This window comes from Coturnix japonica, chromosome 28 (assembly GCF_001577835.2).
Source record: "Coturnix japonica isolate 7356 chromosome 28, Coturnix japonica 2.1, whole genome shotgun sequence".
In the NCBI taxonomy this organism is placed as follows: Eukaryota; Metazoa; Chordata; class Aves; order Galliformes; family Phasianidae; genus Coturnix; species Coturnix japonica.
The window spans coordinates 3,966,611-3,994,542 of NC_029543.1; the positions used below are offsets into that span (position 1 = coordinate 3,966,611).

The 27,932-nt window shown below is 46.3% G+C and overlaps 4 protein-coding genes across 7 annotated transcripts in view; 3 read left to right on the forward strand and 1 right to left on the reverse strand.

Annotated features, from left to right (window-relative positions):
• On the forward strand, positions 1-21,428 carry DPP9 (dipeptidyl peptidase 9). Of its 3 annotated transcripts, none has more exons than XM_015886548.2 (21): positions 1-222; positions 1,814-1,901; positions 4,561-4,811; positions 7,896-8,008; positions 9,018-9,191; positions 9,390-9,558; positions 9,722-9,835; positions 10,139-10,267; positions 10,760-10,821; positions 11,336-11,436; positions 12,701-12,878; positions 13,649-13,814; positions 13,913-13,992; positions 16,648-16,800; positions 17,002-17,137; positions 17,500-17,645; positions 17,930-18,076; positions 18,230-18,382; positions 18,967-19,109; positions 19,455-19,566; positions 20,048-21,428. In XM_015886548.2, the coding sequence occupies exons 2-21, from the start codon at positions 1,846-1,848 to the stop codon at positions 20,138-20,140; spliced, it is 2,676 nt and encodes an 891-aa protein (XP_015742034.1). In that variant the 5' UTR covers positions 1-222; positions 1,814-1,845; the 3' UTR covers positions 20,141-21,428. The 3 variants fall into 3 exon arrangements, with proteins under 3 accessions (XP_015742034.1, XP_015742035.1, XP_032296840.1); XM_015886549.2 differs by lacking the exon at positions 1-222 and adding an exon at positions 425-443; XM_032440949.1 differs by lacking the exon at positions 1-222 and adding an exon at positions 4,066-4,169.
• On the reverse strand, positions 20,396-24,511 carry LOC116652440. Its single transcript, XM_032440950.1, has one exon. It carries the CDS (start codon positions 24,284-24,286, stop codon positions 23,306-23,308), a length of 981 nt encoding a protein of 326 aa, XP_032296841.1. The 5' UTR covers positions 24,287-24,511; the 3' UTR covers positions 20,396-23,305.
• LOC107325555 (cathepsin L1-like) lies at positions 21,509-27,540 on the forward strand. Of its 2 annotated transcripts, XM_015886553.2 has the most exons (8): positions 21,509-22,310; positions 24,790-24,915; positions 25,074-25,196; positions 25,333-25,482; positions 25,735-25,959; positions 26,046-26,214; positions 26,405-26,519; positions 26,671-27,540. In XM_015886553.2, exons 1-8 carry the CDS (start codon positions 22,308-22,310, stop codon positions 26,768-26,770), a joined length of 1,011 nt encoding a protein of 336 aa, XP_015742039.1. In that variant the 5' UTR covers positions 21,509-22,307; the 3' UTR covers positions 26,771-27,540. The 2 variants fall into 2 exon arrangements, with proteins under 2 accessions (XP_015742039.1, XP_015742038.1); XM_015886552.2 differs by lacking the exon at positions 21,509-22,310 and having other exon boundaries at positions 24,648-24,915.
• The window catches only part of MYDGF (myeloid derived growth factor), a 4,088-nt gene continuing 3,681 nt past the window's right edge, over positions 27,526-27,932 (forward strand). Inside the window, exon 1 of the mRNA XM_015886555.2 lies at positions 27,526-27,719. Coding sequence (XP_015742041.1) covers positions 27,564-27,719 — 156 coding nt within the window. The 5' untranslated portion in view covers positions 27,526-27,563. The remainder of the gene's footprint in view (positions 27,720-27,932) is intronic.

Below are 27,932 nucleotides of genomic sequence, written 5' to 3' on the forward strand. Positions count from 1 at the left end.
GCGCGCGCTCCACTTCCGGCGCCGGGTGAAAGGGCGCGCAGGGCAGGCCGCGGCCCCCTCCCGTCTCGCCCCCTCCCTGCTCCATACCCCGCTTCCGGGGCTGCCCGCGGCATGGAGTGGGAGTGACGGACGTGCCGCCTTTCCCCCCCTCCCCGCCCCGCAGAAGAGCCGCCGCCGTCCCCCCGTCCGCCCGCTGAGGGGGGGAGGTCGCCGAGTCCCGGGGTGAGTGAGGAGAGCGGCCGGGGTCTGGGTGAGGGGCGACCCCAGGGCGGGGGGGGGCTGGGAGGCGGGGCGGCCTTTGCCGGTCCCCCGTAACTCGTTCACCCCCACAGATTCCGGAGGCCGCCGCCCCTTCCCTCGTCCCCCAGAAGCGAAGTGGGGAAGGTCCCTCTGAGGGGAGGGTGGGGAGTGCAGCCCTCAGGGCTGGGGAGCTGCATAAAACGGTGGGTAGCACTTCCCCCGTCGGGCGTGTGCTGAACCTGGGAGGGTTGGGGGTGGGAGAACGAGGATCTGCCGGGCTTTAGGGTTTACTGTGCAGCCTTCCCTCCAGCAAGGGCAGCCGTGTAATGGGCCGCCTGCCCCGGGCCTGGCTGTGACCGCTTGCAGCCTTTAGCAAAGCTCAGTTTTCTTCATGGAAGTCCCCACTGCTTTATTCCACTCTCACTTGCTTTTATTTTTTGAAGAAGCTACTCAAGCTTCCTTTTGTCTGTGACACGGACACGTTTATAGTGTCTGAGGGGTGGCTGTGGTGCTATGGCTCTTCCCAAAGGCACCTGCGGGCCCCTCAGTTTTTTGAACCCTTGTGTCTGTTTGGTTCCATCTCTTTTCTGTGGGTTTTGCATTGGAGGACATCGTCGTTCTTGGGGGAGGGGGTGGGGTTGATTTGTGTTTCTGAATCATAAAAATTACAGAATAATTGAGATTAAAAGGGACCTTAGGAAGTCCCTAGTCAAAGCTCTGCTTGCAGCCAGGCCAGCTATGAGATCAGACCAGGTTACTCAGCATTCCTGAGCGCTGCTCTTGTTGCCCTTTGTGCTTGCATTGAAGATTGCCCTTAAATTACTGGATGCTGCTTCCTAGTCTCTCTTTGTTCTCCTCTGCAATTCAGTAACTTCCCTGCTCGGGGCTTCTCCGTGACACTTTGTTTCTCTGAATCTTCTGTGAGTGTGGTTGAGATAGACGAATGGGTGTCTGGGTAGACCAGCAGCCTCAGCAGCAGATAGTGACTGGGGTGCGTCTGTTGTTAAGAGCCAGAAGGGGAAACAAAGATCTTTGTGAGAGGTAGTGAACATTGTGCCTTCAAATGCTCTTAGAACATAGGTTTGTGTAGCGAGTCAGGCTTGTTCCGTGGCATCAGGCTGATGCAGACAGAGGGAAACACACTGGCTTGGAAGACAAATCTGTTTTTGATGTCCTGTGTGGGCCCATGATATTGTCAGTAGCGGGGCTGCTGATCCTCTGGTCTGGAACCTTATAGTGTCCTTTGTTTGACTCTTGTGAGTGTGTTGATCAGACTTGTGTTTTCTCTTTTCTAAATGCCAAATTTTGGGATTTGGGAATGAAAGAAAGAGCTCAGATTTTAAGAACTTTTGTAAGAAGAGAGGCCATGGATTTCCACTGTTCGGGGAAAAAAATTCCATGTTTTGATTGGGTTGTTAGTATCCGAAACGTGTTGGTAGAACAGATTTGGATTGCAGAGCACAAAACAAGGGTTTTAGTTGTGCCTCTGCACTCAGCTGCTTATGTGACCTATGGAAGGTGCCAGGGGAAGCTGCAGCTATTTGAAATTTTCTTTTTTCCTCTTCCTTCCTAGTTTCCTGTCCTGCCCAGCTTGTTGAGTAGTTAATGCAGAAGATAAAGAGGGTTCGTCTGGAAAACGAGACTGCAGGAAGTTGGAGAAGGTACGTTTCCCAAGTACTTCCAGGGCCTTTATTCACCCCAGGTGCTGTGGGACACAGCAATAAACACCTCTTCAAGTGAATGAGGTTTCTGAAAAATCCCAAGCTTGTCTTTCTGCCTGGGGAGCTCTGTGTCAGGATCTGTGGGCCAGGAAGTGACTCAGGAGGTTGATTTATTTCACTGGTTTCCAATTCCAAGCTTTACAATTTTTTCCCATACTGTCCCTTGCTGTCTTCCTATACTTGCTTGTTGCCTTCAGACTGATCTGTTCCTTCTGAAAAAAGATCTTGATAGATATATATCTGATGTATCTAACCTGGCTGGGCGGAATAAGCACCCTGAGTGATTTTGGAGACACTCAAGGGATAGCTGAGTGCTTTGGGAAGTGATCTAAATCAGTGCCTCAGTGTGACGTCTGCGAAGGAGAGTCTGTCTCTAGTAAGTTTTATAGCATATACAAGATTTATTGATGTGGAAGCTTTGGGAGTGTTTAAGAATAAGGTTGTTAAAATTGATATCTTGGTCAGAAATCCTCTTTGAACAATTTCATCCCAAAATTCACTCTGACTTCAATTAGTTAAGTTACTCCTTATACTAACCAGTTCTATTGCATTTGTGGTACTGCCAAGTTCTTGTTCTGTTTTGTTCTGACTGTAGTGATAGACAAAATGAATGGATCTTCCTTTTCCTGGGTATTGTCAGAACCTAAGTTATATGAGACTCCGTAACATTTTAGCTATCGTTTTCCAACACTAATGTAATTTTGGCTACAGATTAAGGGTGAGGATGGATATTTCTCTTTTCCCACTACTCTGTTGTAGTGTCAAAGTCACCAAGGTTATAATAATACCAAGCTAAAAGTTGTGCCTTTCGCTTACCTGGTGAATCTTAAATTCATGAAAATGTAGTTTGGAAGGGAGCTCTGTTCAGTTTGGGGCAGTTATCAGTACTATATTTGTGTAGTGAGGGTGAGTGGACCATTTTGAGTCCTTAAAAGTGTAACTTTCCCTTGTGAGCAAAGTGACTGAGAAGGTGTCACTGTCCAGGAGAAAGTGGCCTAGGGGTCACGTATCTTGAGCCAAAGCCAGATTGTTTTGGTCGACTGCCTTGACCTGCAGTATGACTGAGTTGAGAGAATTGAACTCACCTAACAGTTCGGAATGGTGTTTCTATTATGTGTTTTTGATAGGCAATGCCTTCCCCTTAAGATGTGATTTTTAGTTGCTGTAGTGGAGACCCTGAATATAGTTGATAGATAGACTTGAGGCCATAAGGCACTCTTGTTGTCTTAGAATATCCTGTCATGTTTTCTCTTGTGGCCTTGGACTTTAAGCCTGGCTTATATTAGAAAATATTCCTTATTCATGTGCAGGCTGTGGATTTAGGTGCTGGTTGTTTGGAGATGAGAATGATGGAGAATTCTCTAGGAACGCTCAAGGGTCTCCTCAAAAATAAGGTAGAAAATGGACAGGAGTGAAATTTTTCTTGTACCGATATTTATAACCATTTTCCTTTCCCTTGGTTCTGTTCATTGGGAAAGAGCTCTCTGTGCATCTTCTTGAGGCTGAAGTCTTCAAGATTTTGTTTAATTCCTGCTTAGTACATAGGTATGACAGCTGCATCTCAAAAGCAGTTCTCTGCTCAGAATGCAAGTGACCATCCCCAGTGACAAGTGGCATTTGAGAAATACCTGATTTGAAAATGTACATCTTGGGGTTGCAGAGAGCAAGGCCTTTTCTGGTTTAATCCTTAGTCGCTGGTTTGCCATCTTGATGCTGAGTCAAAGGTAGCAATTCTGTCTCCATGGAGCAAGCTTCTCTAGCCCTAGCTCTTTATTTTTATTTATTTTTTTTTTTTTTTGTAAATCAAAGTTATTCTGAAATTATCTGTAACGTTCTTCCAAATGCACCCTGATATAGGCTGGTCAGGCCAAAACTACTAAAATATCCTTGTGCAGGGGAATCTAGCTCCTCTACTGAGGTGATGTAAACTGGTTTTCCTAGTCCTAGGCTCATTCCTGCTTTGTAGTATGTTACATCATTGGCTGTGGGCAAGTCAGTCCACATCTCCTCAAATCAGTTTTACTGTAGTTGCTCATGGAGGTACTTTTTGTAGACTCTCATTGAATAACTGCTAGATTGGAAATGTGTGTACCACATTTTGCAGGATATGACAAGGGTCTCTTACTGCTGTCTTCTTTCTGGTCAACAAAGTCAATTGCACTGTTTCTTCCTGTTTTGTCATCGTTCCTGGCTGGAGTAGCTATTCAGGTAAGTGAGCTGCTGCATTTAAACCTAAATGGTCGTAAAGTGTTGTGCCAGCTTTCCTTCAGGGCAGGCAGGGGACTTCACTCATGTGGTGTTCCAGGGCTGAAGTTTATATGCCTTTACCATAGGTCATAGCCTTGATGAGTTTCTGTCCAAATTCCTTGGGTTGTTTTCCTTTGAGTCATGCTGATTTTTTAATTTTTTTTTTTTTTTTTTTGTTTGTGTGTGTGTGTGAGAATCTACCACTTGGATTGTGTTTAACAGCCTACTTCAAGAGCTAGTCCTGGTAATAAATCTTCTGGGCTTAGTATCTTTGCTTATAGGACTCGATATGGAATGGGAGATGGGCTGCTTGATTTTAAGGCTTAATTCTTCCCCTCAACTCTTCCTTCAGTTTTTTGTCTAGTTCTGGAGAAGAGACAATGACTGCAGTGGACACGCTATCAGACAATTCTGAAGTGGTCGAGATGGAGGATGTGCCTTCTGAATTCCAGGTGCAAAAGCATTCTTGGGATGGGCTGCGTGACATTATTCACAGCAGCAGGAAGTATTCAGGCATGATAGTGAACAAAGCTCCCCATGATTTCCAGTTTGTCCGGAAAACCGAAGAGTCCAGCCCTCACTCTCATCGTCTTTATTACCTGGGTAAGCTAACATGCCAAACAATGGGTGTGAAAATGTTATGGGAGAGCTTCCAATTTAAACAGACGAGGAAAAGGATGGAAAATATTTCTGTTTGAGATAAGGGAACTAAGGTTGGGTAACAGTGCTCAAGAAGAACGCACACTCAAATTTGTAGCAATTGGAACTGAGCAGGGACCTCTCCAGTCTCAGGTAAGCGCAGGCTTTCATAGAGTCAGGATACTTAGCCAAAAAAAAAGAAAAAAGTGCTACCTAGTGAGATCTGTTTAGTGACAGAGGTATGACTGCAGTGTTCACTTGGTAGCTCAGGTCAGTACAGGGGATGGGGTAAGAGAAGAGATGCTTTTTGAACTCAGGACTGTCCTGTGTTTCTGGAGTTAGGAGTGGGATTAACCAGGCTTTCCGAGTCACTGTCAGTAATTACTAACTATATGTTAAAAGTTCTGTTTTGGAGGTGCACACAAGAGCAGCTTATTTTCTCCCTGCTTTATTAAGCAGCACATAGGTAGGATGCTTTGGAGAGTCGGGAATGGAAAAAGAGTCAAGAGGAATTAACTGTTGTTGATATTTATGGGGAAATCTCCTTCCATACAGTCAGATTGAAGGACAGCAGAATAGTGTGTTGAACAGGATGCTTGTAGTTGGAACTATCATGTAATTAGTGGCAGAGAGCTGGATTTTAGTAACTTTTGTGGTATTCTGGATTCCACGTATATTTGGATATAACTATTTTGGATAATTTTGTGGTTAGTAACATGGGAAGCTTTATAGACTGTAAAGGGTTTGTTATGCTCTGGGGCATAAGCGGGGCTTTACTGGACCAGTAAAGAAATTTCCCAGTGTGCAACTCTGTATAGCTGGCTGCTTTCCAAAAGTTACTCTTGACTTTTTTTTTTGTTCCTTTTTTTTTCTTGAATTGAGTCTGGGTCAATGTAGGATGCTGGATTTGAGGATTTGATTGAGCAGCTTCTGTATGTCAGTGAGGATTTGTTACAGCCCCTTATACATTCTTATTATATAAGTGCTACTATAGCGGGCAGTTTCTTGAGTTAGCATGCTTTTCTTGTTGAGTTTGAATAGTGAGACTTAATTTAAAACAGAATGTTTTTCAAAGCCAAGTTGACTTTGGTACAGTTTGGATGACTAAAGAATTAAAATTCTGTGTGGCTAATTTGCAGTATTTTTTGTTTATTTTCTGTTGTATGTTATGGCAGCCAGAGCAGCTAGTGGTGGTAGGTTTTCTGCACAGGTGTAACTCAACACGAGCCAGAACTAGAAATGAAGATGTACCAATGTCCTTTCAGTGTTTCCTGCAAAAGTACTGTGCATAGAGCAGATTGACTCATAACTTAAGATTGTTACCTGGTGGGTAATGATGAGTTATCTCTTCTCAGCCATTTCTTATGAAGTGGAAATGATTATTCTTTTTATTGCCTTAATAAGCACCTTTAAGTTGCATGCTGTGTACAGTGTGTTAAATACTTGGAACCTATTTCAGTAGTTCATGTTTAACACTGTCCTGCTATTACTGTCTCAGTGCTGAGTAGCACTTCCAAAATTTTATGTGAATACTGTTAGTGATCATATGCCAAGGAGTAGGATTTGAAGAGTTTTAATGTAGGGGTTGAATGCTGTTCTTCACTTGGGAGCACAGTATAATGTCCTTGAGGTTGAAGGCAATATCTTTCTTGTAAGTGCTTATTGATTGTAGACTTGAGGTTGTTGTAGGAAGTACTAATGTAATAAGGAGAAATGAAGTCCAGGTCACAGTCATGTAAGAGTGAAATATCTGTATATAGTAATTAGTTCCGATCTGCACTTCGTTCTGTTTGGGCATCTTAAATTATTCCTGAGCTGTCCCCGTACACTTCTGTGTTGAATCATGGCAGATGCTGCTTACATTAAACACCACATACTCAGATCTTTGGTGTCTCTGTATTTCTGAGGATTATATGCTCACATATTGCTTTGCTTCCTGAGCACTTACTACTGTCTCAGTTTTAAGTAACTATACAGCTAGGTTAACAGGCTCAGACATTTTTGTTCTCCCTGAATACCTACAGAGTAAGCAGTATTGGGGCACATTTGCTGTACTAAATTCTTACCCAGGGCATCACTTAAGCCAATGTAGAGGGCAAGTTTATGGCCTTTGATTCTGCTGAAACTGCCAAACTCTGTGTCAGAATATTCTACGTTTTCTTCGTTGATTTGGAAATTGGACGAAGGCCAGTAGCTTTATATGATTTGGCCATAATCAAAAGCTTATGTAAGATTGCAAGATGTCTTGACTATGTAATATGCAGTTTCACATTGGAATGGGCTCTCTAGAGCTTTCAGTTTTTTTCTGTCCCTCTTGTTGGCTAATGCATTGATCTGAACTAGGTCCCACAGTGAATTTTTGGCTGAGAAATGTGGAGAATAATGTTGTCTCTCACTCAGGCTGTGGCTCTTTTAGAGCGGACTTAGGGTGTGGCTTGAATAATCTAGAGAGAGGAAAGTTTGAAGTAACCAACTCTGAAGTTGGTTGGTTAGTGTTAAATCTTGACTAGGGAAATATCATTTTAAAGCTAATGAAGTTAGAGAGTATTTTGTATTTGGGTTGAGAACTGTTTGGGAACTACAGCTGGTGCAAGCCACTGGACGCACCTAACCTCTCTGTTACAGAGTAATGGTCCCTTCCGGTTGAAACTATTCAACGGAAGATTTAGCCCAGCCTCCCAGCCATGAACAGGGATACCTTTTCTGGACCAGACTGCCCAAAGCATCCAGCCTGACCTTGAATACTTCCAGGGATGAGGCATCCACAGTTTCTCTGGAAAATATTTCTGTACCTCTCCACCCTCAAAGTGAAGAATTTCTTCCTAATATGTAATCTAAACATGCCATCTTCTAGTTCTAAACTATTACCCCTTGTCCTGTCACCACAGTCTCTGATAGAGTCCCAACTGGTCTTTCCTGTAGGTCCCCCTTAGGTACTGGGAGGCTGCAATAAAGTTATCTTAATAAAGGCTTTGTTTCAGTCTGATCTGAGTCATCTTTGTCCAGTAACTAATCTTAAACGGGATGATGTTTTTGTCCTCTTAATAGGAATGCCATATGGTAGCAGGGAAAATTCCCTTCTTTACTCAGAAATTCCCAAAAAGGTACGGAAGGAGGCCTTATTGCTCTTGTCATGGAAACAGATGCTGGATCACTTTCAGGTAAGCAGAAGTGTGAAGACCCTGAGTTGATAGTTCTGGGAAAATTGGTTGATTATATGGGGTTGGCATGGTGCTACCATGCTATGCAGCGTGGAATGGTAGTGGTAGGGATGTTGTATTGATGATTGCTTTATTTCATAATATGAGATAGGCACCTGTGTGTGCTCCTGCTAGTGAGTATGAAACAGCAGGTGATGTGGCAAGCAAAGGGGTAACTTAGTAAAGAAGCCCCTGTAAACTAGCAGGTGATCCACTGCAAACCACAAGCTATTACTACAGCGCACCTTTCCTCTGTGCCTTGTCTGGTCTCTTCAGATGCTTGTTAACAGGCTTGTTGTAATTCCTCCCGCCTTTTCTGCTTTTAAGGAGGCTGGGAAAACTATTAAACAGCTGCTTCTGTCCTATGCTCTGTTGCAAGAGAACTGGTAAGGGGGTGAAATCCCCCTTTTCTTCTATCGTTGTGTCTTTTGTTGATAAGCATTAAGGAGCAAGGGGGTGCAGGGCATTGGTCTGTCTTCCTTTCTGGAAAGCTTCCTGTTGGAAAAGAATTCAGCAGTCTTGACCCTATTTGGATTGCTAGTCCCCTTCAGGGTAATTCAAGATCCCGGGAGGAGGTTTTGTGTGCAGTATCTGACATGGAAACTGTTTGTGAAAGGCTGTAGATAGTGTCGTTAAGTTAAGTGGTTACATCTGATTTGCATAAGCAGAGCAAGTGCAGCTATCCTCAGTTAATACTGAAGTGCCAACCGCAGAAATGGTAGGCTGGCAATTTGTCTCTTATGTAAAGAGAACTTTGGGGCTTGCAGTTAGTTTAGTCCTACTGGGGCACACTTGTAGTCTAGAATACAGTTTTGTGGAAGGACCCATATGGTAAGACTACTGACTGGGGCTGGTGAATTGTATTTTGGAGCATTTAGAGACTACCTGATGGCAGTTCAAAAGCCTTTCTGCTCTGTGGAAGTTTCTCTCCTTTCAATTTTTTAAAAATTTTCTTTTATTTCAATACTAGGCAACCCCTCATCATGGGATGTATTCTAGAGAAGAAGAACTCTTAAGAGAGCGCAAGAGACTTGGTGTCTTTGGTATAACATCTTATGATTTCCACAGTGAAAGTGGCCTGTTCCTCTTCCAGGCCAGCAACAGCCTCTTTCATTGCCGAGATGGGGGCAAGAATGGTTTCATGGTGAGTTTGCTAATAAAGCTGTGAATGACATCTGAAGTGGTTTTGGTTGGTAGCAGCTGCACATGTTTATTTGTTTGGTTATGGTCATTTCTCTTGTGTCCTGTTAGGACTGTGCCCTCGTTTTGTGGGCAGTAGGTCTTTAAGTGTGAAACTGGTTGTTGATTTGGTACACAACTGTTTGTGTTTCTGTTGCTGTAGGTGTCTCCAATGAAGCCTCTGGAGATCAAGACTCAGTGTACAGGGCCACGAATGGATCCCAAGATTTGCCCTGCAGACCCTGCCTTCTTTTCATTCATTAACAACAATGATCTGTGGGTAGCAAATATAGAGACAGGAGAGGAGAAGCGAATGACATATTGTCATAAAGGTAACTGGTGCTTTTTACTGTATTCAAAAAGAAGTTTTGATAAAAACTGTGGATGAAAGGGCTAATATCTTTATGGCTTACTTCTCATAAATGCACTTTTCTTCTGGATCAGTTGTTTGTTTTCAAGGAAGTGTAAGTGCCCTCCTTCTTTACTCCTTTCCAGGCTTATCCAATGTTCTTGATGACCCTAAGTCTGCTGGTGTAGCCACTTTTGTCATTCAGGAGGAATTTGATCGGTTCACAGGCTATTGGTGGTGTCCCACATCTTCCATAGAAGGTCAGTGTTCTGCATATCAAATTCTGACACTATTACTACTGCTGGCCGCTGCTGTAAATGAAGTTTTGAGCATGGTTTTCCTTTGGCCGGGTTTGATCTTTTTCTGGGGAGGCTGCCGGAAGGAACATAACACTGAGGGGGTATAATTATGCTCAGAGGAGTATTTGCACATGGTTACTTGAAGCTGTAATTATATGGGAGATAAAGAAAACTTTTGCATCAGAGTGGACTTCTGTAGTGCTATGGGCAAGCTGGAAACAATTGGAAAGCACTGTAGCATGCATGCCTACTATCTGTTCCTAGGTTCAGAAAATTTAAAAACACTGCGAATCTTGTATGAGGAAGTAGATGAGTCAGAAGTGGAGATAATTCATGTTCCTTCACCTGCTCTGGAGGAGAGAAAAACAGATTCCTACCGGTACCCCAGGACAGGTAAGTGAAGTACCGTGGGGGCTGCTAATGCAGTTTTTGGCTCCTGATGGCTAAAGCAGTGGAATTTGTGCTATAAACATCACATGATTAATCTAGGTTCTTACTGGGATGTAGAAGCTGGTTGTAAATGTTGAGGTCTAATTGAGTCTCCGAGCCCACTCCCTTTCTACAGAAGGGAGTGGGATTTGAAGTTCATCTTAAATGAAAGTATTGCTGAGAAAATGAAATATTTCTGATGGCATGTTCTGGAATATATTTTTAATCACTTCTTGAGAATGTGTGCATCTACCCAGGAAGAGCCAAAACAAATTTCTCAAACACCCAAAATGCCTCTTTTGAACACAGTAGTGTTTGTATTCATAATTTCATATTTTTATGTTGACTTCCAGCCATTTTAGCAGGACCATAGTTGGTACCTGTCTAGAAGCTGTAGCAAGTGTAATCTTGGAGTGTTCAGGCTTGTCATCTTGATGTTCTGTCACTCTTTTGCAGGCAGCAAAAACCCCAAGATTACGTTAAAACTGGCAGAATTTAAAACAGATAGCAAGGGTAAGGTAAGTCACAGAGTTTATTATTGCTCTGGAAGGTTGACTGCTTCTGGAGTTGTTTAGAATTAAGAGGCCACTTAAGAATCAGTGAGCATTAGCTTTTCTTCCTCTTGTAGCATCCAATTCTTGAATGTGGGTAACTAGAAAAAGAAACTTTTGATAGGCTAAAAAGTATTAGGCTGCTTAAGAGGCAGCTGGCAGAGGGGAGGGAGGTGAGAAACCTGACTTACCATAGCATCAGTGGTGGAACTTGCAGGGTTAAAATTGGATCTAATGGTGGGCTTAGTTCCACAGTTGTATCCTTTTCTGTGGCTGGGTGCCAAAATCATGGTGCTTTGAAACTTGTTTCTTCTTCTGTTCTTGCCAGTTTGTAGAAAGGTTTGCTTCCCCTTGCTAAGGTTTGCTTCCCCTTGCTGAAGCCTGCCATAGTTACAACTTCCTTATTCTCCTGTTTCTGAGCTTCCATAGTAGAAGGCCTGGTAACGGTGTGATTTGATATTGGACCTTTCTTTTGCTGCAGATCGTGTGTGCTCAAGACAAGGAGCTGGTGCAACCATTTGCTGCATTATTCCCGACTGTGGAGTACATTGCCCGTGCTGGATGGACTCGAGACGGCAAATAGTACATAAGTTTTTTTCCAAATAATGCTGGCAAGGGCTTCCATAGTAAACTCTCACAGGCCTTCAGGACTGTGTGGTGTTGTAGCCATACAATAGATAGTGTTATGTTGAAGCCAGGTTTATAATGTTATCTTCACCAGCTCTTAAAGCTGTGTCACAGATGGTGTAAGACTATTGAGTTTCTTCAGTGTTTTAAAACCCAACTGATAGAAGATAATCAGATGTAGACCCAGATGACAGACTGTGGGTTTTAAGACAGAGCTACAACCACAAAGTTAAATGACAGCCCAAGTAGGCAGTCCTAGTGAATTATTTTGGGTAGAAGATGTACAGCACCCATACTACGTAGTTCTTGTTGAAAATGAGGATGTACAGTAAGCAGTTTTATTGTTGTCCATTGGTCCTGTTTGTGATCAATGCAAATATGTCACAGGAACGTGGGCAGTTTCCATGTTGTGCAGCACATACGTGCGAAGAGTTGCTCTGTGACCACTGTAATTTGTAATTAATAACTGTCTGCTTTGGAAACTGAATTCATACAGTTTTACAGAAGGTAATTTCATCAGTGACTCCTGTGTTCTGCACCAGAGTTTAGATAAATGTGCTGAATATATCAGTTCATGAAATCTGCAGTCACTGTGCAGGGGGTAACTGGCTCTTCTGAAAGTCTGTGATGATGATGAAACTTCCCTTGATGCACTTCCAGACCTTGGGGTAGCCGCACTGTGCAGCAGTGGCTTGCCATCTGCCATGTTGAGAGGCCTGCAGTGCAGCACCACTTCAAATGACTCTCCTTGGAGAGGAACAAGGCTGAGACTGAAGCGACTCCTTCACTTGGCAGTTGTCTTAGGTCTGTGCCTTTCCCTGCTAGTGCAGTGTACAACAGAGACCTACAAATGAATAACTTTAGCTTCTCTTGATCTCGAAAGCTCACTAGAAAATAAACAGTGCTTCTTGGTGGAAGGGCTGACCAAGGAAATGTTGCATTCTGGAGACCCTACCAGGTCTCTTGGGACAGACACTCTGCCCAATGTGTCAGACATGTCATCTGAATGATACCCCTGTGAAACACCAGAGATGTCTGGCAAAACATACTTGTTGGCAAAGCTTCCAGGAGATTAGAAAGAAGCTGTGATAAGAAAAGCTTTGCATTCAGATGTCTCACTCCCTTCTGCCAGTGGGAGAAAAAGGAAAGCATGTTCGGAGTGTTAGAAAGTGACATCTATTTTGTGATACTGACCTTTACTTCCAACTTCTTTCCCCAGTGCTTGGGCTATGTTCCTAGACAGACCTCAGCAGCGGCTGCAGCTTGTCCTTTTGCCTCCAGCACTCTTTATTCCAGTCCCAGAAAATGAGGAGCAGCGTGCTGAATTTGCCAAAACTGTGCCAGAAAATGTTCAACCTTTTGTTATCTATGAAGAAATCACTGATGTGTGGATAAATGTAAGCAGCTTGGGGCTGGGAGGAGAGTACAGGCTTGTCCCTTTCTTCCCTACAGTTAACTGTTTATGTGTTGGCTGTGCGTCCAGCTTAGCCCATGCTCCAGCAGACTGCTTTGCTAGTCAGTGTTGTCAGATTTGGTGTTAGTTCAGGAGGTCTGATAAAGCTCTGAGAAGGACTGCCATGCACTCAACGTTGAAACATAAGAGAATCCTACCACCATCTTGCAGATGAAGCTATTCATCTAATCCTTGCTGGCATTCTCAGTGAAGGCAGGCATTTAGGACACCAGCCTTTCTGTGTGTAACCCTGCAGTTCTCTTAGGGGTGATTAGAAGATAAATAGCTTCTTGGGATAAAAGCAACCCTAATCTGTGGAATTTAAACATATTTAGGTAGGTGATGAAATAAATTTGAGCTTTTAACATTGGTGCTGAAGTGGCAAAGGGACCTGAAGTTCAAACTGGCATTCGCAAGGTGTCAGAATGGGACACACTTAGCTGAGTTGTATTACTCAGAGGCATGACTGGTGGGTGCTGCTTTGCTGATAGTCACAAAGAGCTCAGAGTACACATTCTTTTGCACAGGCACAACATTTTGTGATAATAGGAAAGTATAGAATTGCTTTTTATTACTGGCAGCTCGTCTGAGGTATTTGACCCTGCCCAGCTCCTTCTGTTTGATAGCACAGTAATTTATTACCCTATCCATTGGCTGGCTGTGCATTGTTCTGTCAAAAGAAATCACTCAGGAATCTCTTGTCTCATGTGACAGGTTCATGATATCTTCTATCCTTTCATCCAACCTGAAGGAGAGGAAGAAGAACTCTGCTTTATCCGAGCCAACGAATGCAAAACAGGTTTTTGTCACCTGTACAGAGTCACAGTGGTCCTAAAGCAAGGCAGCTATGACTGGGTACAACCATACGTCCACAGTGAGGGTAAGATGTGTACATTGACAGTGAATCAGCTTTATGGGCTCACTTTGCTTGTTTTGTCCTTTGGGGAAGATTATTTACTTTCACATCTTTTCTTCTAGACGATTTCAAATGTCCTATCAAAGAGGAGGTTGCCCTGACTGCTGGAGAATGGGAGGTGCTGGCAAGGCATGGATCAAAGGTAATGGTTAGTTTCTATTGTAGTGTGACCCAGTTCTGCCTTATGTGTCCACAGTCTAGGCTGTTACACCTGGAATCAACTGGAACTACTTAATTCTGTGTTTTTATTATTCTTTTTAAATTTCATTGCTGCCTGTGCTTTCCCCAGAAGTGTTGTAGTACAGTGCACATTGAATTGATTATGTTTTTAATCAGACTTCAGATTGCTCTTTAAGTCAATCCCATGAGTGAGGCAAGCCATAAAAATGGACACAATTGTGATGTTTGGCATTAACAAAGAACTTTTTGTGGAGAAGCTTGGGCTTTACTGTCTTTGCTGAAGCCTTTAACCTCAGTGAGTACTTGTGAACTGGGAGTATGTTCTAGTGCTTAAAATGGTCTCCAGCTGATCCCTTCAGGAAGAACGCAGCTGGGGAATATAAAGCAATTTAGAATATGAAGGAATTGTGTATCTGTTTTATGTTGTATAGCCTTGTTCTATTTTGCTTTGGGAATTAACTCTGAATCTGATCTTTAATGCTCCCAGGTGATTTCTGTCAAAATGAAGGCCATGTCTGTTCATTCCCAATTAATCTAGATTTTCACTTCACACTTTCAAAAAAGCCTACAGTTTTGTGCAATTGGTTTCTGCAGCTTTTTTTTTCAATCTGCAATTAACCTGCTGTCCCTCCCCATGTGGATTCTCACTGTACATGCTGTTGATTTTGTCCACAGCTTTTTCCTGCATGTGCTATGTCTAAAATTGTGTTAGTAGCTATTATTTTGATGCATTTGTTGCTCCACAGGGTCCTACCTGTTTTCCTGGTTAGTTGGGTTGGATATTGCTTCCCTGTTGTACTGTCTGCAGTTCTCTTCAAACTATGTTAGCTAGAAAGAGCACTTGAGCTTCAGCATTTGGAAACTGTAAGGTACAGATAGTTCAGTTTCTGTTGCTGGATCAGTGCGGTATTTAAAAGCTGTCACCTCTATTCCTGGCTGACTCAGGTGGATTTTAGAAACTGATGTGTGTGGACATTGAGAAGTTATTTTAATGTGACATGAAGTTTGGTATTGCTAAGGCTATTAAACTGTTCCTTCCACAGATGGGAGTTCATTATCACAATTGATGGGAACGATACATGTATACCCCTAAAATGCCAGACATGCTGTGGGAGGACACCATAGTTAAGCACAGAATCTTTTAGTTTAAATAGCAAAAAGAGTTCAGTTTTATTAAGCTACTTAATAAGCAAATGCTCAAAAAACAAAAAAAAAAAAAACCAACAAAACTAACCCCCCAAAAAGAAAAAAAAAAACCAAAACCAAACCAAACCAAACAAAAAAAACCTATCACCACTTCAGCAAAGCCTTTGACACTGTCTCCCATGCTGTTCTCCTACAAAAGCTGGCAGCCTGTAGCTTGGATGGATACACTCTCGACTGAGGTGTCTGGCCGGGCCCAGAGAGTGGTGGTAAATGGAGTTAAATCCAGTTGGAGACCAGTCATGAGTGGTGTTCCCCAGAGGTCGGTGCTGGGGCCTGTCTGCTTCAACATCTTTCTTGATGACTTGGATGAGGGCATTGAGTGCACCCTCAGTAAGTTCGCGGATGACACCAAATTGGCAGGGAGTGTCAATCTGCCTGAGGGTAGAGAGGCCCTGCAGAGGGATCTGGACAGGCTGGAAAGCTGGGCCGAAGCCAACGGGATGAGGTTCAACAAGACCAAATGCCGGGTCCTGCACTTTGGCCACAACAACCCCAGGCGGTGCTATAGGCTTGGGGTGGAGTAGCTAGAGGACTGTGTTGAGGAAATGGATCTGGGGGTACTGATTGATGCTCGGCTGAACATGAGCCGACAGTGTGCCCGGGTGGCCAAGAAGGCCAACGGCATCCTGGCCTGCATCAGAAACAGTGTTACTAGCAGCAACTGGATGGTAATTGTCCCCCTGTACTCGGCATTGGTGCAGCCGCACCTCGAGTACTGTGTTCAGTTTTGGGCCCCTCACTGCAAGAAAGACATTGAGGCCCTGGAACGCGTTCAGAGGAGGGCTACAAAGCTGGTGAGGGGTCTGGAGCACAGGCCTTACAAGGAGCGGCTGAGGGAGCTGGGATTGTTCAGCCTGGAGAAGAGAAGGCTCAGGGGAGACGTTATAGCTCTCTATAACTTTCTGAAGGGGGGTTCTAGTGAACTGGGGATTGGCCTTTTCTCTCGTGTAATCAGTGATAGAACTAGAGGGAATGGTTTTAAGCTGCATCAGGGGAGATTCAGGCTGGACATTAGGAAGTATTACTTTTCGGAAAGAGTAGTCAGGCATTGGAATGCACTGCCCAGGGAGGTGGTGGAGTCACCAACCATGGGAGTGTTCAAGAAACGTTTGGATGTGGTGTTGATGAATATGATTTAGCCAGGAAGTATTGGCAATGGTTAGACTAGATGATCTTCTAGGTCTTTTCCAACCTTGATAATTCTGTGATTCTGTGATTGGATTACAAACAGTTATCCATAAGTGCTACGTGTGTGTACTCTAGCCTATCATATAAATGGATGTTGTGTATGTTACCAGTGATGTAAGTAGTCTGTCACAGTCTGTTGGTGTTAAGCCTTGGGACAGCCTGAATGAAAAAAGGAGCAGTAGATGTTATCCTTCTGTCAACAAGCCCGCTCTTCTTCATGTAGATCTGGGTCAATGAGGCTACGAAGCTGGTATATTTCCAAGGCACGAAGGACACCCCATTGGAGCACCATCTCTATGTAGTCAGCTATGAGTCTCCTGGAGAAATTGTGCGACTTACCATACCAGGCTTCTCCCACAGCTGTTCTATGAGCCAGGTTTGTTGTTTTTGTATCTTGTTTAGACGTAAGATGCACTTGTCTGCTGTCTGACAGGGAATGGTAGTGAGTCATGTAATGATTACTGAGGGTTTTGTCTTGGTTGAGATGTGGGAGCTCTCATCTAAGAGCAGCATAGAGGAGGCTGGTTGTGAGAAGTGAAAGACCTTGATCCCTTAACTCTTCCTCTTCCACCTGTAGAATTTTGACATGTTCATCAGCCACTACAGCAGCGTGAGCACTCCACCTTGTGTGCATGTCTACAAGCTCAGTGGCTCCGATGATGATCCACTACATAAGCAACCCAAGTTTTGGGCTAGCATGATGGAGGCAGCCAGTAAGTCCTGCACAGTTTGTCACTGCTGGGTTATTTGACCCATATCTGTTCTTAACCTGTCATGTCTTACAGTTACAGCACAGAATGCCTTATTAGAAGATTCTCAGTTGAATATGTGTTCATGGGTGATCCATTCTCTGTACATATGTCCTTCTGCCCTATGTAGGCAGGTAGAGGTTGGTTGTTTCTGAGTGGGAGGTTTCTCTGAAAGGCAATGATTAGTCTTGTTATGGTTTGGGTATTGAAATAGCCCTGGCTAAGAGTCAGGTTTGAGCAGGATGAGATTTTTCAGGCTGGGTAGGAGACAGGGCATGGCATGCTGTTAGTTATTGCATTACTATTATGTGAACTTTCTTCTGCAGGTTGTCCCCCAGATTACATCCCACCTGAGATCTTTCACTTCCGTACTCAGTCAGATGTTGAACTCTACGGAATGGTCTACAAACCACATGATGTCCAGCCTGGGAAGAAGCATCCCACCGTGCTATTTGTGTATGGAGGCCCTCAGGTAACAGTCCAGACAGTTGACTGCTGGTGATGACCATGGGATTGCTGTCCAGAGCGGAGTTCTGTGTAGCTCAGTCATGTGTCAGGACTTAAACCGGACCTCTGTTCTGACCTTAACCTCAAACCTCAGATGACTTTTTTTTTTTAAGCATTTAGACTGATTTATCTGTCTCTGGTAGCTTGTTTAGTGGCTGCTGTCCTGCTCACCATCCTGTGTAGTGAGACAGACAGAGGAAGATAGTAGAAGGCAGCTTCTTGGTTCTGAAACTTCTCTACCTTCTGCAGGTGCAGCTGGTGAATAATTCCTTTAAAGGGATCAAATACTTACGTCTAAACACACTAGCATCTCTAGGTTATGCTGTGGTAGTGATAGATGGAAGGGGTTCATGCCAGCGAGGACTCAGATTTGAAGGGGCCCTGAAAAACCAAATGGTAATGTACTTTTTTGATTAATCTCTGTTCCTTTTTCAAAGGCTACGTGACTGAGCGTATGCCTGCATGAGTGTTACTTGTGCCATATTGGTTCCTTAAGTTTTTAGGCTTATAAAGCCACTAACTTCATTTTTTGTTGTTGTTGCTCTTTAGGGTCAGGTGGAGATAGAGGACCAGGTGGAAGGTTTACATTATGTAGCAGAAAAATACGGGTTTATCGACTTAAGTCGAGTAGCCATACATGGCTGGTCGTATGGGGGTTTTCTCTCCCTCATGGGTCTCATCTGTAAACCCAATGTCTTCAAGGTAAGTCCAGATGTGGTGGAGCATTATCTCGGGACTATTAGCTTTCTCAGCTTTTGTAGCTCTCAGTATCTGGAGTTGTCCATCAGAAGCATCAAGCAAAAAAGCCAGGTGAAAGTGTCTCTCAGTCCTGCCTGCCTGTAGCTCTTGCATACAGCCCTGCATCCTGCTTGCAGATTGTACTTTCTGAGACATAAAAGAGGATGGGGTTTCTGGGATGGAGTCACACCGCAGAGCCTACTGGTGGAGGACTTGGCGTACTGTCCAATGAGATGATTGATACACTATTCCTAATGCCTTTCCCAAGTCTACAGCAGGTTTCTGCATCTGTTCCACTCGTCTTCCTTGAAAGATGGAAGCCTTTAGTGCTGTTAGGGTGGAATCTGCCTGATTTTGGTTACAAGAGAAACAGCATGAGTTGGAATCTGGGTTTTATGTGGGTTTGTTGTGGAAGAATCCTGGTCTGAGTGACAGAATTGTCCAAAGCTTTTTTCTTTTTCCTCTCCCTCTTCAGGGAAACAAAGAATACTTGAGCTCTTTAGCACTTGATAACTGAAGTTGTCTCCTGCCACCTATTTGTTTGACAGATTGCTATAGCAGGTGCTCCTGTCACAGTCTGGATGGCATATGACACCGGGTATACTGAGCGGTACATGGATATCCCAGAAAACAACCAGCAAGGTTATGAGGCTGGCTCTGTGGCATTACATGTAGAAAAGCTTCCCAATGAGTGAGTACTGAGGGGCTGTTGTCTGCTAAAAATCTGCTCCCAGATGCTGAGTTGTGCCATCAGCTGCACCTCTGCTGAATATCAAAAGAACGGATGAATTCTGAGGTGGTTTTACTTTAACTCATGAGCCTGGTTGCTGCTTTCTGTGGCAGGCTGGGGCATCGTATCTCCAGCCTCCTTTGCAAGTGGTGGAGAGGTTGAAGATCATGTCTGTGGCATTAACTTACTTTGACTGCTGCCTGCTCATTGATCAGTTTTTTAGTTTGCCAGATGGCAGCTCTTGGCTCAGACTCGCTTGAGAGCTTTTTGTTTGGATTCTCATATTCTCTCTCATCTCATCTTCAGGCCGAATCGATTGCTGATTCTCCATGGCTTTTTGGATGAAAATGTGCACTTTTTTCACACAAACTTCCTGGTATCACAGTTAATCCGGGCTGGAAAACCTTACCAGCTTCAGGTAGGGGGAACAGGTGAAGTTGGAAGGTTAATTAAATCTAGATAGTTTTCTGCTCCCTGCCTTGAGTGTGGGAAACAGTAGATGCAAATGCTTCCACGGGTTGCTGCTCTTGTAACACAGTTGACAGTAAGTGCCTCAGTTGATTCCAAGGGGTGGCCGGGAGGTGGCACTGTGACTGCTTCATTGCTAGCTGATGTGCCCTGTGTCTAAAAGTGTTTGTAAATACGGCTCTTGCCCTCAAGTCTGGAACTTTCCTTCTCCCCTGGCACCACTGCTGTCTCACATGGCTGATGGCAGCAGAGGTGGCTGCCTTGCTGAGCAGAGCGGCAGTGCAAATCACTGCTGTGAAGTGAAAGTGCTGGGTGCTCTACACCCTCCTGGCACTCCTTTGTCCTGATGGAGACTGGGCATAAGGTGAGGGAGACGTGTCCACGTTGAACGAGCAGCTCCTCCTGATTGTCTCATTTCTGCTTCTGCACAGATCTACCCCAACGAGAGACACAGTATTCGGTGCCCTGAGTCAGGAGAGCACTATGAAATCACGCTGCTGCACTTTCTACAAGAATACCTCTGAGAGCACATGCCTCTGCAAACTGGACGCTGACAGCTCACTTCGCCCCTCCTGTGCCCAGCCGCTACCACCTCCCTTGACAGCCATCTAACCCAGAGCACAAATGGCTGGGTGCCCATGTCAGGGTATCTTGCCCTGAGTAAGGGAGGAGGGTGGAAGGTACTTTCCCTTTGGACAGTGCCACCTTCTTTCACTTTCCAAGCTGGAGGTCTGCCTCTGCTTAGCTGCTCATCCTAATTCTTTCTTCCAGCCTGATAATTTTTTTTTTTTTTTTTTTTTGCTGCTACTCCCTCTATCCTGGGGATTGACAGACAGTGGTCTATCTCCAAAGGCTGAGGTTTGCATCCATCTCTCTCTGTCACCCATCCTTTTCCCTTCTGCTGCACCTCTGCAGTTCCTGTATTCTTACCTGCAAGAACTCGGTGCTTATGTTGGAAATAAAAGAGCTGAATAAGCAAGCTGCCTTAAGCCAGGAGTGGAAGGGAAGAGGGAAAAACGTATTGTTTAAAGCCCCAGGGAAACTCATTGCTGGTGCTGTGTCCTGGCCCCGCTGCAGCAGTGTGGAGCCCTGGGATGTGAAGAGCTCTACAGAAGCATGCAACACTAGTCGTTTCTATTTCTCAGTTTTATTTTGCAGAGCAGATGGAGGAAGTGGCTGGGGTTGGTAACAGTGCCCTCTCATGCCTTTCTCTAATGGCCGCTCACAGCCAGAGTTGTGCCAAAAGGTAGCACGGCAGCTGAGGCGGCTGGCTACACTCAGAGATCATCTGATCATCTCTGGAGATAACAGCAGCTTTTTTTTTGTTGTTTTTTTTTGTTTTTGTTTTTTTTTTTTTGCAACACGAGATGGATACTATTTATGCAAATCCTTCCTCCCTTCATTCTTTATGCTGCTTCCTGATCCCACTACTCCTTCCCTGAAACCTTGAGCTTTCAGATGTGCACTGAAATTGGCTGTGCTTCAGTTCTCTGCAGGTCAGTGACTGTTCCCCTTGCCCATCTACTCAGCGTATGCTTTCTTTTGGTTCTTATTTTCCTGGTCAACAGGAACTGCAGTTCTGGGGAGGGGGGATTGAGTAATTGCACCTCAGGGGAGCACGTACCCCCCCTCAAGCCAAGGGTTCTGCCAGGGACTAAAAGAGAAGAAAAATCCAACACCCAAATGAACCACATTGACTTGCCCTGGAGTATTTTAAGTGCGTATTATGAAAAGAAAATATTTTTATGGATTCTTATTCTTTTATAATTATGAGTGTAAAATGTAGCAACTCATTAAAATATTGGAAAGAGATGCACTGGTTGGCATGGTTTTGGTGTTGTTGTTTTTTTTTTTTTTTTTGGAGTATGGGAGAGGGCTTGGGAGGAAGCACCATCTGGCTCCCAATGGCCAAAGCTGCATCTGTGGTAAAAGCAAAGTGCCTCATTTGATTTCTGTGTCAGCCAGTGAAGAGAATGTTAAAGCCCTGATGTTCCTCAAAGGAAGCAACTGAAGATGCTGCAGGGTGGAGAGCTGGGAATCCTGGACTGTTCTTGGCTCTGCCTTTCAGGCACAGCATGACCTTGAGCGAGGCTCCCTGTGCTTGCAAATAGCATCAGCTGTGGGAGTAAGAAGCTCACCCAGCATCCCAGTTCCCTCTGACTTCTTGGGGATGCAGCTGCTCTGCAGCACAGGCAGCAGCCTGATTTGACTTCAAGCTCTGGTGGCTCTGATCCCACGCTGGGAGGACACGTGGGGGCTGGGCACAGACCTGCTTTTTGCAAGTACTGGGGCTCGCCCAAGCTTGCTTTCTGTTGCACTTAAAGCCTACAAAACCTGGCTTTGCTGCTTTTCTTTCTGTATGAGAGTTGAGCATTAATGAAACTGCTATTAAATGCCCTGAGGATGTAAGCTAGAGACTTTCATTTTAAGTGCAAAGCATCTTGCAGCTGGAGGATTTTGTTTTCTCAATATAGCTGTGAACGTACTTCTTGCCCAGGAATTTGCCTGGTTCTTTTGGTCTGGCTTTAGCCTCTGTCATGCACCCTGCTGAGTAGCTTTGAGGTTTGAGGGGCAGCGGAAGGGGAGGTAATGGAGGAAGTTGCACATCTCTGAAGCTTCCTTGAGAGAAGAGTGTGCTTTCCCTCACAGAGAGAAAAGTCGCTCCCTTCAGAGCTGGGTGGTTGCCAGTATATGGTAAGAAGCTTTATTTTTCAGGATTTGCTTATTTTAAGTCTTAATCTCAAGTGTTTTCTTCCTGTACCAAAAGAGCAGGCATTCTTAAAATGTCTGCAATGCACTCTTAAACTCTCCTAGATAAGAAGTTTATCTGCCAGCTTCTTTGATCCTTCAAGCTTGCTTCTGAAGCTGTAGGATTATTTGGTGCCATGAAAAAAAAAGTTTTCTTCTCCTGGATATTGAGATCTTGAGAGGCATTAACTTGGAAAATCACCTACCACAAACCCAAACTTTTCCATATGTAACAAGATTGAAATACAAATGGCATAGGAGGCTTCCACCTAACTGTCCTGAGAGACAGGGAATTGGAGTATGGAGCAGCAAAGTAGCTCTTTCGGATAGAGAATTTGCAGCTGCGGTATAATGTTGAATTAATTTCCTGTGAGGCTGAGTGGTAACGGCCACAGGAAGCGGAGGGCATTGTGATAGATGCTGGGGAGGCCGGGTAGAAGGTGCTCTTCCTCAGCACTAAGCCTGAGAGTTTATTGGGAGGCACTTCTCCCATGATACTCCAATATGTGAAGCTTTATTTTTAGGTATAGGATGTGGAGGAGAACAGATGTTTTGTTTCAAAAATAAGTCATTTTGAACCACTCCTTGAGCTACAGAATTAGCTCATAAATCTGCTGTTGCTCTGAAAGATGGTCAAGTAGAAAACTTCCCAGCATTTCCATTCTTAAAGCATGGGGAATAAAGGTATGGTGATAGGTCTCACTCTCTCAAAGCTGCAGCAGTGGGAGCCATGCTCAGGGCAGAGTCCTGGGTGCTGATCTCTCTCTGTTGCTGTTTTGCAGAACAATGCCTGTGGGATGGCTGAGGTTGCTGCAAAATACTTTTAATCAAATTCCATCAAAGGAGGCGTGGGCTGTGCAGCAGCAATGTGAGGAAGAGAAATGGATGCAATGGTGTGGGGCTGGGGAGGGTTACATGTGTCTGGCTGCGAAATGCAAAGTTTAAACTGATCTTGGAACTTTCTTACTGGGGCCTTCTGGAGAAACATGCACACACCCACCTCCAGCACACTGCCTCTGAGCCAGGGTTGATGCAGTGCTGTGCTCCAAAGCCCATGGAATCCTCATTGCAGCGCTGTCCTCCTGCTGTGTAGAGACAAACTTATCTCTGATTTTAGCTTGAGCTCCTTGTTCAGAGGCTGGTGCAGCTTTCCCGTGGCTTTCAAGTGAGAACAGTGTTGTCCTAGCCCAGTGAGTGGAGGCAGAGACCCTAGGATGGTCCCTGTACAGGGGAGTTGTACAGCAGCTGTGGCTCTTTTGTGCTGGGTTCTGCATTTTGCTTGCCTCAAGTCCCAAAGCTGCTCTGGGCAGGGGCACAGAGGCTGAGCCATAGACATTCCCCCTCAGCCTCATGCCAGTCCTTTTTCTTCCCCTCTGACCTTCCCTCGTGCATCTGTGCTTCAGACAGGGTTGTGTAGAGCCAACAAAAGCCACAACCTGGGGAAAGGTCTCTGTGCTCCTCCCCCTTCCCCCCCCCCCCTTTTTTTTTTTTTTTTTTTTTTTTTTTTCCCCTCCACAACAAGCATTGTAGATATCTTTATCCCTTCTGGTGTTGCTCTCAGGGCTGGCTGTAGCTCTCAGGCCACCAAGGCAAACCTTGCTCTGGAGATGCCAACATGCAGTCCCTGTGTCAGTGGTGCAGTCAACAGGCATGTGTGAAGTGGCCACTGTGGTAGGAAGGGGGTGGAAAGCATAGTGCAGTGTGATAGCAGAGAAACGCAGCAGCCTTGAGTAAGAGGGATTTTGCAAATAAAAATTGTGGAGAGAATGTAGGGAGCGTAGAAAAGCAGGAAGGGCAGACAAACCAGGGTGTCCCAGAGCCACGTAAGCTGACAGACAGGAGTGGGGATGGTGTGTCTGCAGCCAGCAGCTTCCACCATCTGCGACCTGCAAACCTCCTGGGTGCCTCATGCTGAGGGACATGATAGTTGAGCTGCTAACCAGGCACAAGTAGGGGACAAACACTGTAGTGTAGTGTGGTCAGGGAGCAGGTTTGCAGATGGGTGAAGGGGGTTTTGCTGCATGGTGGCAGACAGGATGTGTCCAGCCTGGCCCCAGAGCAGCACTGGGTACTACTGTACTTGCTTCTCTCACTGCCCTTTTGTCTGTGTTTGCTTTGTTCTGCAATTCAGGGAACAGGATGGGACTCCAGTTTCTTGTGAAGCCACTCATTTCTCTCCTAAAAAGGACAGTTAAATACCACCAAAAGGACAGACAGCTAAGACCTTCTAAAGCTCCTGTCAAAACAGCAGCATGTCTATACATGATCCAGTTGAAGGAATAAATGTGCCTCTTGCCTTTCTCTGCCTTCCCCTCATCTTTAATCTAGGCTTGGAAGGACTTATCCTGCCCAATCCAGTGGCCATGGAGTAACCATGGGGCTTTACCCAGGCCTACCTCATCCCTCCTTTTGCTTTTCCCCTCAGATCAGAGCCATGGCTGTGCCTCAGGGGCTGCTGCTGGCCCTGTTGGGCTGCACCATGGCACTGGACCCTGTATTGGAGGAGGCCTGGGAAGGATGGAAGAGCCTTTATGCTAAGGAGTACCCTGGGGTAGGTCTGCACCAGCTGCACAAGAAGCTGGCCATGCTCAGCTCCCCTCGGGCCTGACAGCCTGGGATCAGTTTCAAAAGGGTCCATACCTGGCAAGTCCCCCCCTGGTGCTCCTGGGGAGCTGTTCCTGACCCCAAGGCTGCTCTGCCTCTTGACAGGAGGCTGAGATCATCCGCAGGGAGGTCTGGGAGAAGAACCTGCGGCGCATTGAGCAGCACAACTGGGAGGAGTCGCAGGGGCAGCATACGTTCCGCTTGAGCATGAACCATTATGGGGACCTGGTACTTGCTGGTGCACCTCCTTTGAGCACTTGATCTGAGGGATGGATGCACCCAGCCTACTCTGCTTGGAGTGCAACCATCCCATGGGGAGCAGCAGGGCAAGTGGCCCTGCACACACACACACATGTACCTACAGATGGATGAGGAGTTCAACCAGCTGCTGAATGGCTTCACCCCAGTGCAGCATGAGGAACCAGCGCTGACCTTCCAGGCACTGGCAGCTCAGAAGACCCCAGCAGAAGTAGACTGGAGGGTGAAAGGCTATGTGACACCCGTGAAGAACCAGGTGGGTACATGGGGGGCTCTGTGCAGGGCAGCAGGATGGGTGCCAGTAGCAGAAGCAGGAAGCTGCATCCTCCTAAGTGCTAGAATTCTGTGAAACCCAGAGAAGCAGCTCCTATAGTTTTGGCTGTTGCAGTTTCTTGTAGTTTTGCAGATGAGGAGCTGGAAAGCCAACACAGTGGGGGCACAGCATCCCCATTTCCATCAAGTACTGGAGGGATGTTGTGATCCCCTCCATCACTTCTCTCTCACCCAGGGGCACTGTGGGTCATGCTGGGCATTCAGTGCCACAGGGGCCTTGGAGGGACTTGTCTTCAATCGGACGGGAAAGCTGGCAGTGCTGAGTGAGCAGAACCTCATTGACTGCTCCTGGAAGCTGGGCAACAACGGTTGCCAAGGCGGCTACATGACCCGTGCCTTCCAGTACGTGCATGACAATGGTGGCATGAACTCAGAGCGTGTCTACCCCTACCAGGCCAAAGTAAGGGGCAGCGGGAAGGTGGACAAGCAGGGATATAACCATGCTCCTGAGTCCCAGCCCTGGTGCTGCTTTCTCTCTGCTCTCAGGACACCTCCAGCTGCCGATACAACCCTGGGGACAGGGCAGCCAACTGCTCCACAGTCTGGCTGGTGGCCCCGGGCAGTGAGGCAGCACTGGAGCAGGCAGTGGCAGCTGTGGGCCCTGTGTCTGTGGCAGTGGATGCCAGCAGTTTCTTCTTCCACTTCTACAAATCAGGTATCAACTCCTGCACCTGGAGAGGTGCAATTAAGTAAATTGAGGCAGGGGTGCCTTGCTGTGCAGCCAAGCCCTTGCAGAGCCCACAGGGCACCCAGCCCAGGAGAATAGGACCAGCCACCCTCCTTTTGCTAGGAGATTAATTTAATTAGGGTCGGAGCCTGAGCAAGCCCAGTTCTGTTCTTTCCAGGCATCTTCAGTAGTATGTTTTGCAGCCAGAAGGTGAACCATGGGATGTTGGCTGTGGGCTATGGCACCAGCCAGGAGGGCGGGAAGAACACGAGCTACTGGATCTTAAAGAATAGGTAGACATGGCTTCAGATCTGCCACCACTTTCAGCCTGTCCACTGCTCCTCTGTGAGATCAAAGATGCAGCAGGGGTATCCCTATCCCATGGGCTGTGTCTCCCTGTGCCGTGGGAATGCAGATGTGCTCATTCTCCATCTCTTCCTGCAGCTGGTCAGAGGTGTGGGGTGAGCAGGGCTACATCCGCCTGCTGAAGGGGGCCAACAACCACTGCGGGGTGGCCAGCCAGGCCAGCTTCCCTCTGCTGTGAGCTCCTGCACTGGGAGGAAAACTCACTGGGATTGCTCCCCTGCTTTGCTGTGAGGACAGGGATGCTTCCTTCTGGAAGGGGCTTTTGTCTGCGTGTGGTGAGAAACAATAAAAGATGGTATAGCTAATTACTCTGTGCCTGCAAAGGGCGGCTGATGTAGCAGGTTCTTTTCTTTCCTTGCCGGGCAAAGGTCCCTCTGCACAGCGGTTGGTGAGAGGAGCTTTCTTTGTCCCTTCCATAAAATTACAGAACTGTTTGTGTTGAAGGGGACCTCTGGCGGCCATCTTGTCCTGCTTTCTGCAATGAACACGGATCCCTACAGCCCGATCAGCTCTAACCAGAGCATTATCCCTCCTAGGCCAGCTCTTTACAAAGCAGGTCCTTACCAAAGCAAACCAGCAGGACAAGGCAAAAACAAACAAACAAACAACAAACAACCCTGAGCTTCCTTCACCGCCTGCTGCTTATTTCTGCGTCCATCAGATGCTGTGGGGATTCGTTCCCTATGAGGGCAAACACAAGGCCATACTAAGGGGGAACACAGCCCTGAAATGGCCACCTTAGGGCCAGGACGCTGCCCCAGGAGCACTGTCCGGTCAGACGCTGTCCCTTCGTTCCACGTCCCAACGGCTCCTGGTCCGTTTGTCCCGGCGGGGAACAGGCCCCGCAGTCCCTGCCCAGGTTCCCTGCCCGCACTCAAGATGGCCGTCCTGGCGCCGTCCTGGCGCCCGCTGACCGCTCGCCGCTCGCGTTGATCCCTCCCGCTCGCCGTAGCGCGGGCTTCCTTTCCAAGATGGCGGCGCCCTGCAGTCGGAGCGGTCGGTGGCTGTGGGCCGCGGTGGTGCCGGCCGCCGTGCTGTGCTTAGCGGCCCGAGCCGCGGAGGAGGCGAGCACGGCTGAGTTCGACGTGAGGCCCGGCGGGGAGGTTCACTCCTTCTCCCGGAGCCTGGTAAGGGACGAGGAGAGTGTACGCGCCTCTCGCTGATTGGTGGGGACGCACGCCGTTCTTCGCTCATGGCACGGGGATTGGCTGACAGCGAGGGAAGGCGGGACGAGTGGTAGAGGGCCGGGGCGGGCGGGGATGTCGGCCGTTTGCTGCGGGAGGGGATGGGGGGTCTGCGAAGAAATGGCAGCTCCGGGAGACGGGGAACCTCCTGCCGGG

Bases quoted from the DNA above. Each gene is read 5' to 3' on its own strand.
- DPP9 (XM_015886548.2), top strand. From the start codon at position 1,846: ATGCAGAAGATAAAGAGGGTTCGTCTGGAAAACGAGACTGCAGGAAGT. The intron at 10,268-10,759 runs GTAAGTGAAGTA...ACTCTTTTGCAG, and splicing joins CTACCGGTACCCCAGGACAG to GCAGCAAAAACCCCAAGATT. The intron at 13,815-13,912 runs GTAAGATGTGTA...CTTTTCTTCTAG, and splicing joins ACCATACGTCCACAGTGAGG to ACGATTTCAAATGTCCTATC.
- LOC116652440 (XM_032440950.1), bottom strand. From the start codon at position 24,286: ATGTCCCTCAGCATGAGGCACCCAGGAGGTTTGCAGGTCGCAGATGGT.
- LOC107325555 (XM_015886552.2), top strand. From the start codon at position 24,739: ATGGGGCTTTACCCAGGCCTACCTCATCCCTCCTTTTGCTTTTCCCCT. The intron at 25,483-25,734 runs GTGGGTACATGG...TCTCTCACCCAG, and splicing joins TGACACCCGTGAAGAACCAG to GGGCACTGTGGGTCATGCTG. The intron at 26,215-26,404 runs GTATCAACTCCT...TGTTCTTTCCAG, and splicing joins CTTCCACTTCTACAAATCAG to GCATCTTCAGTAGTATGTTT.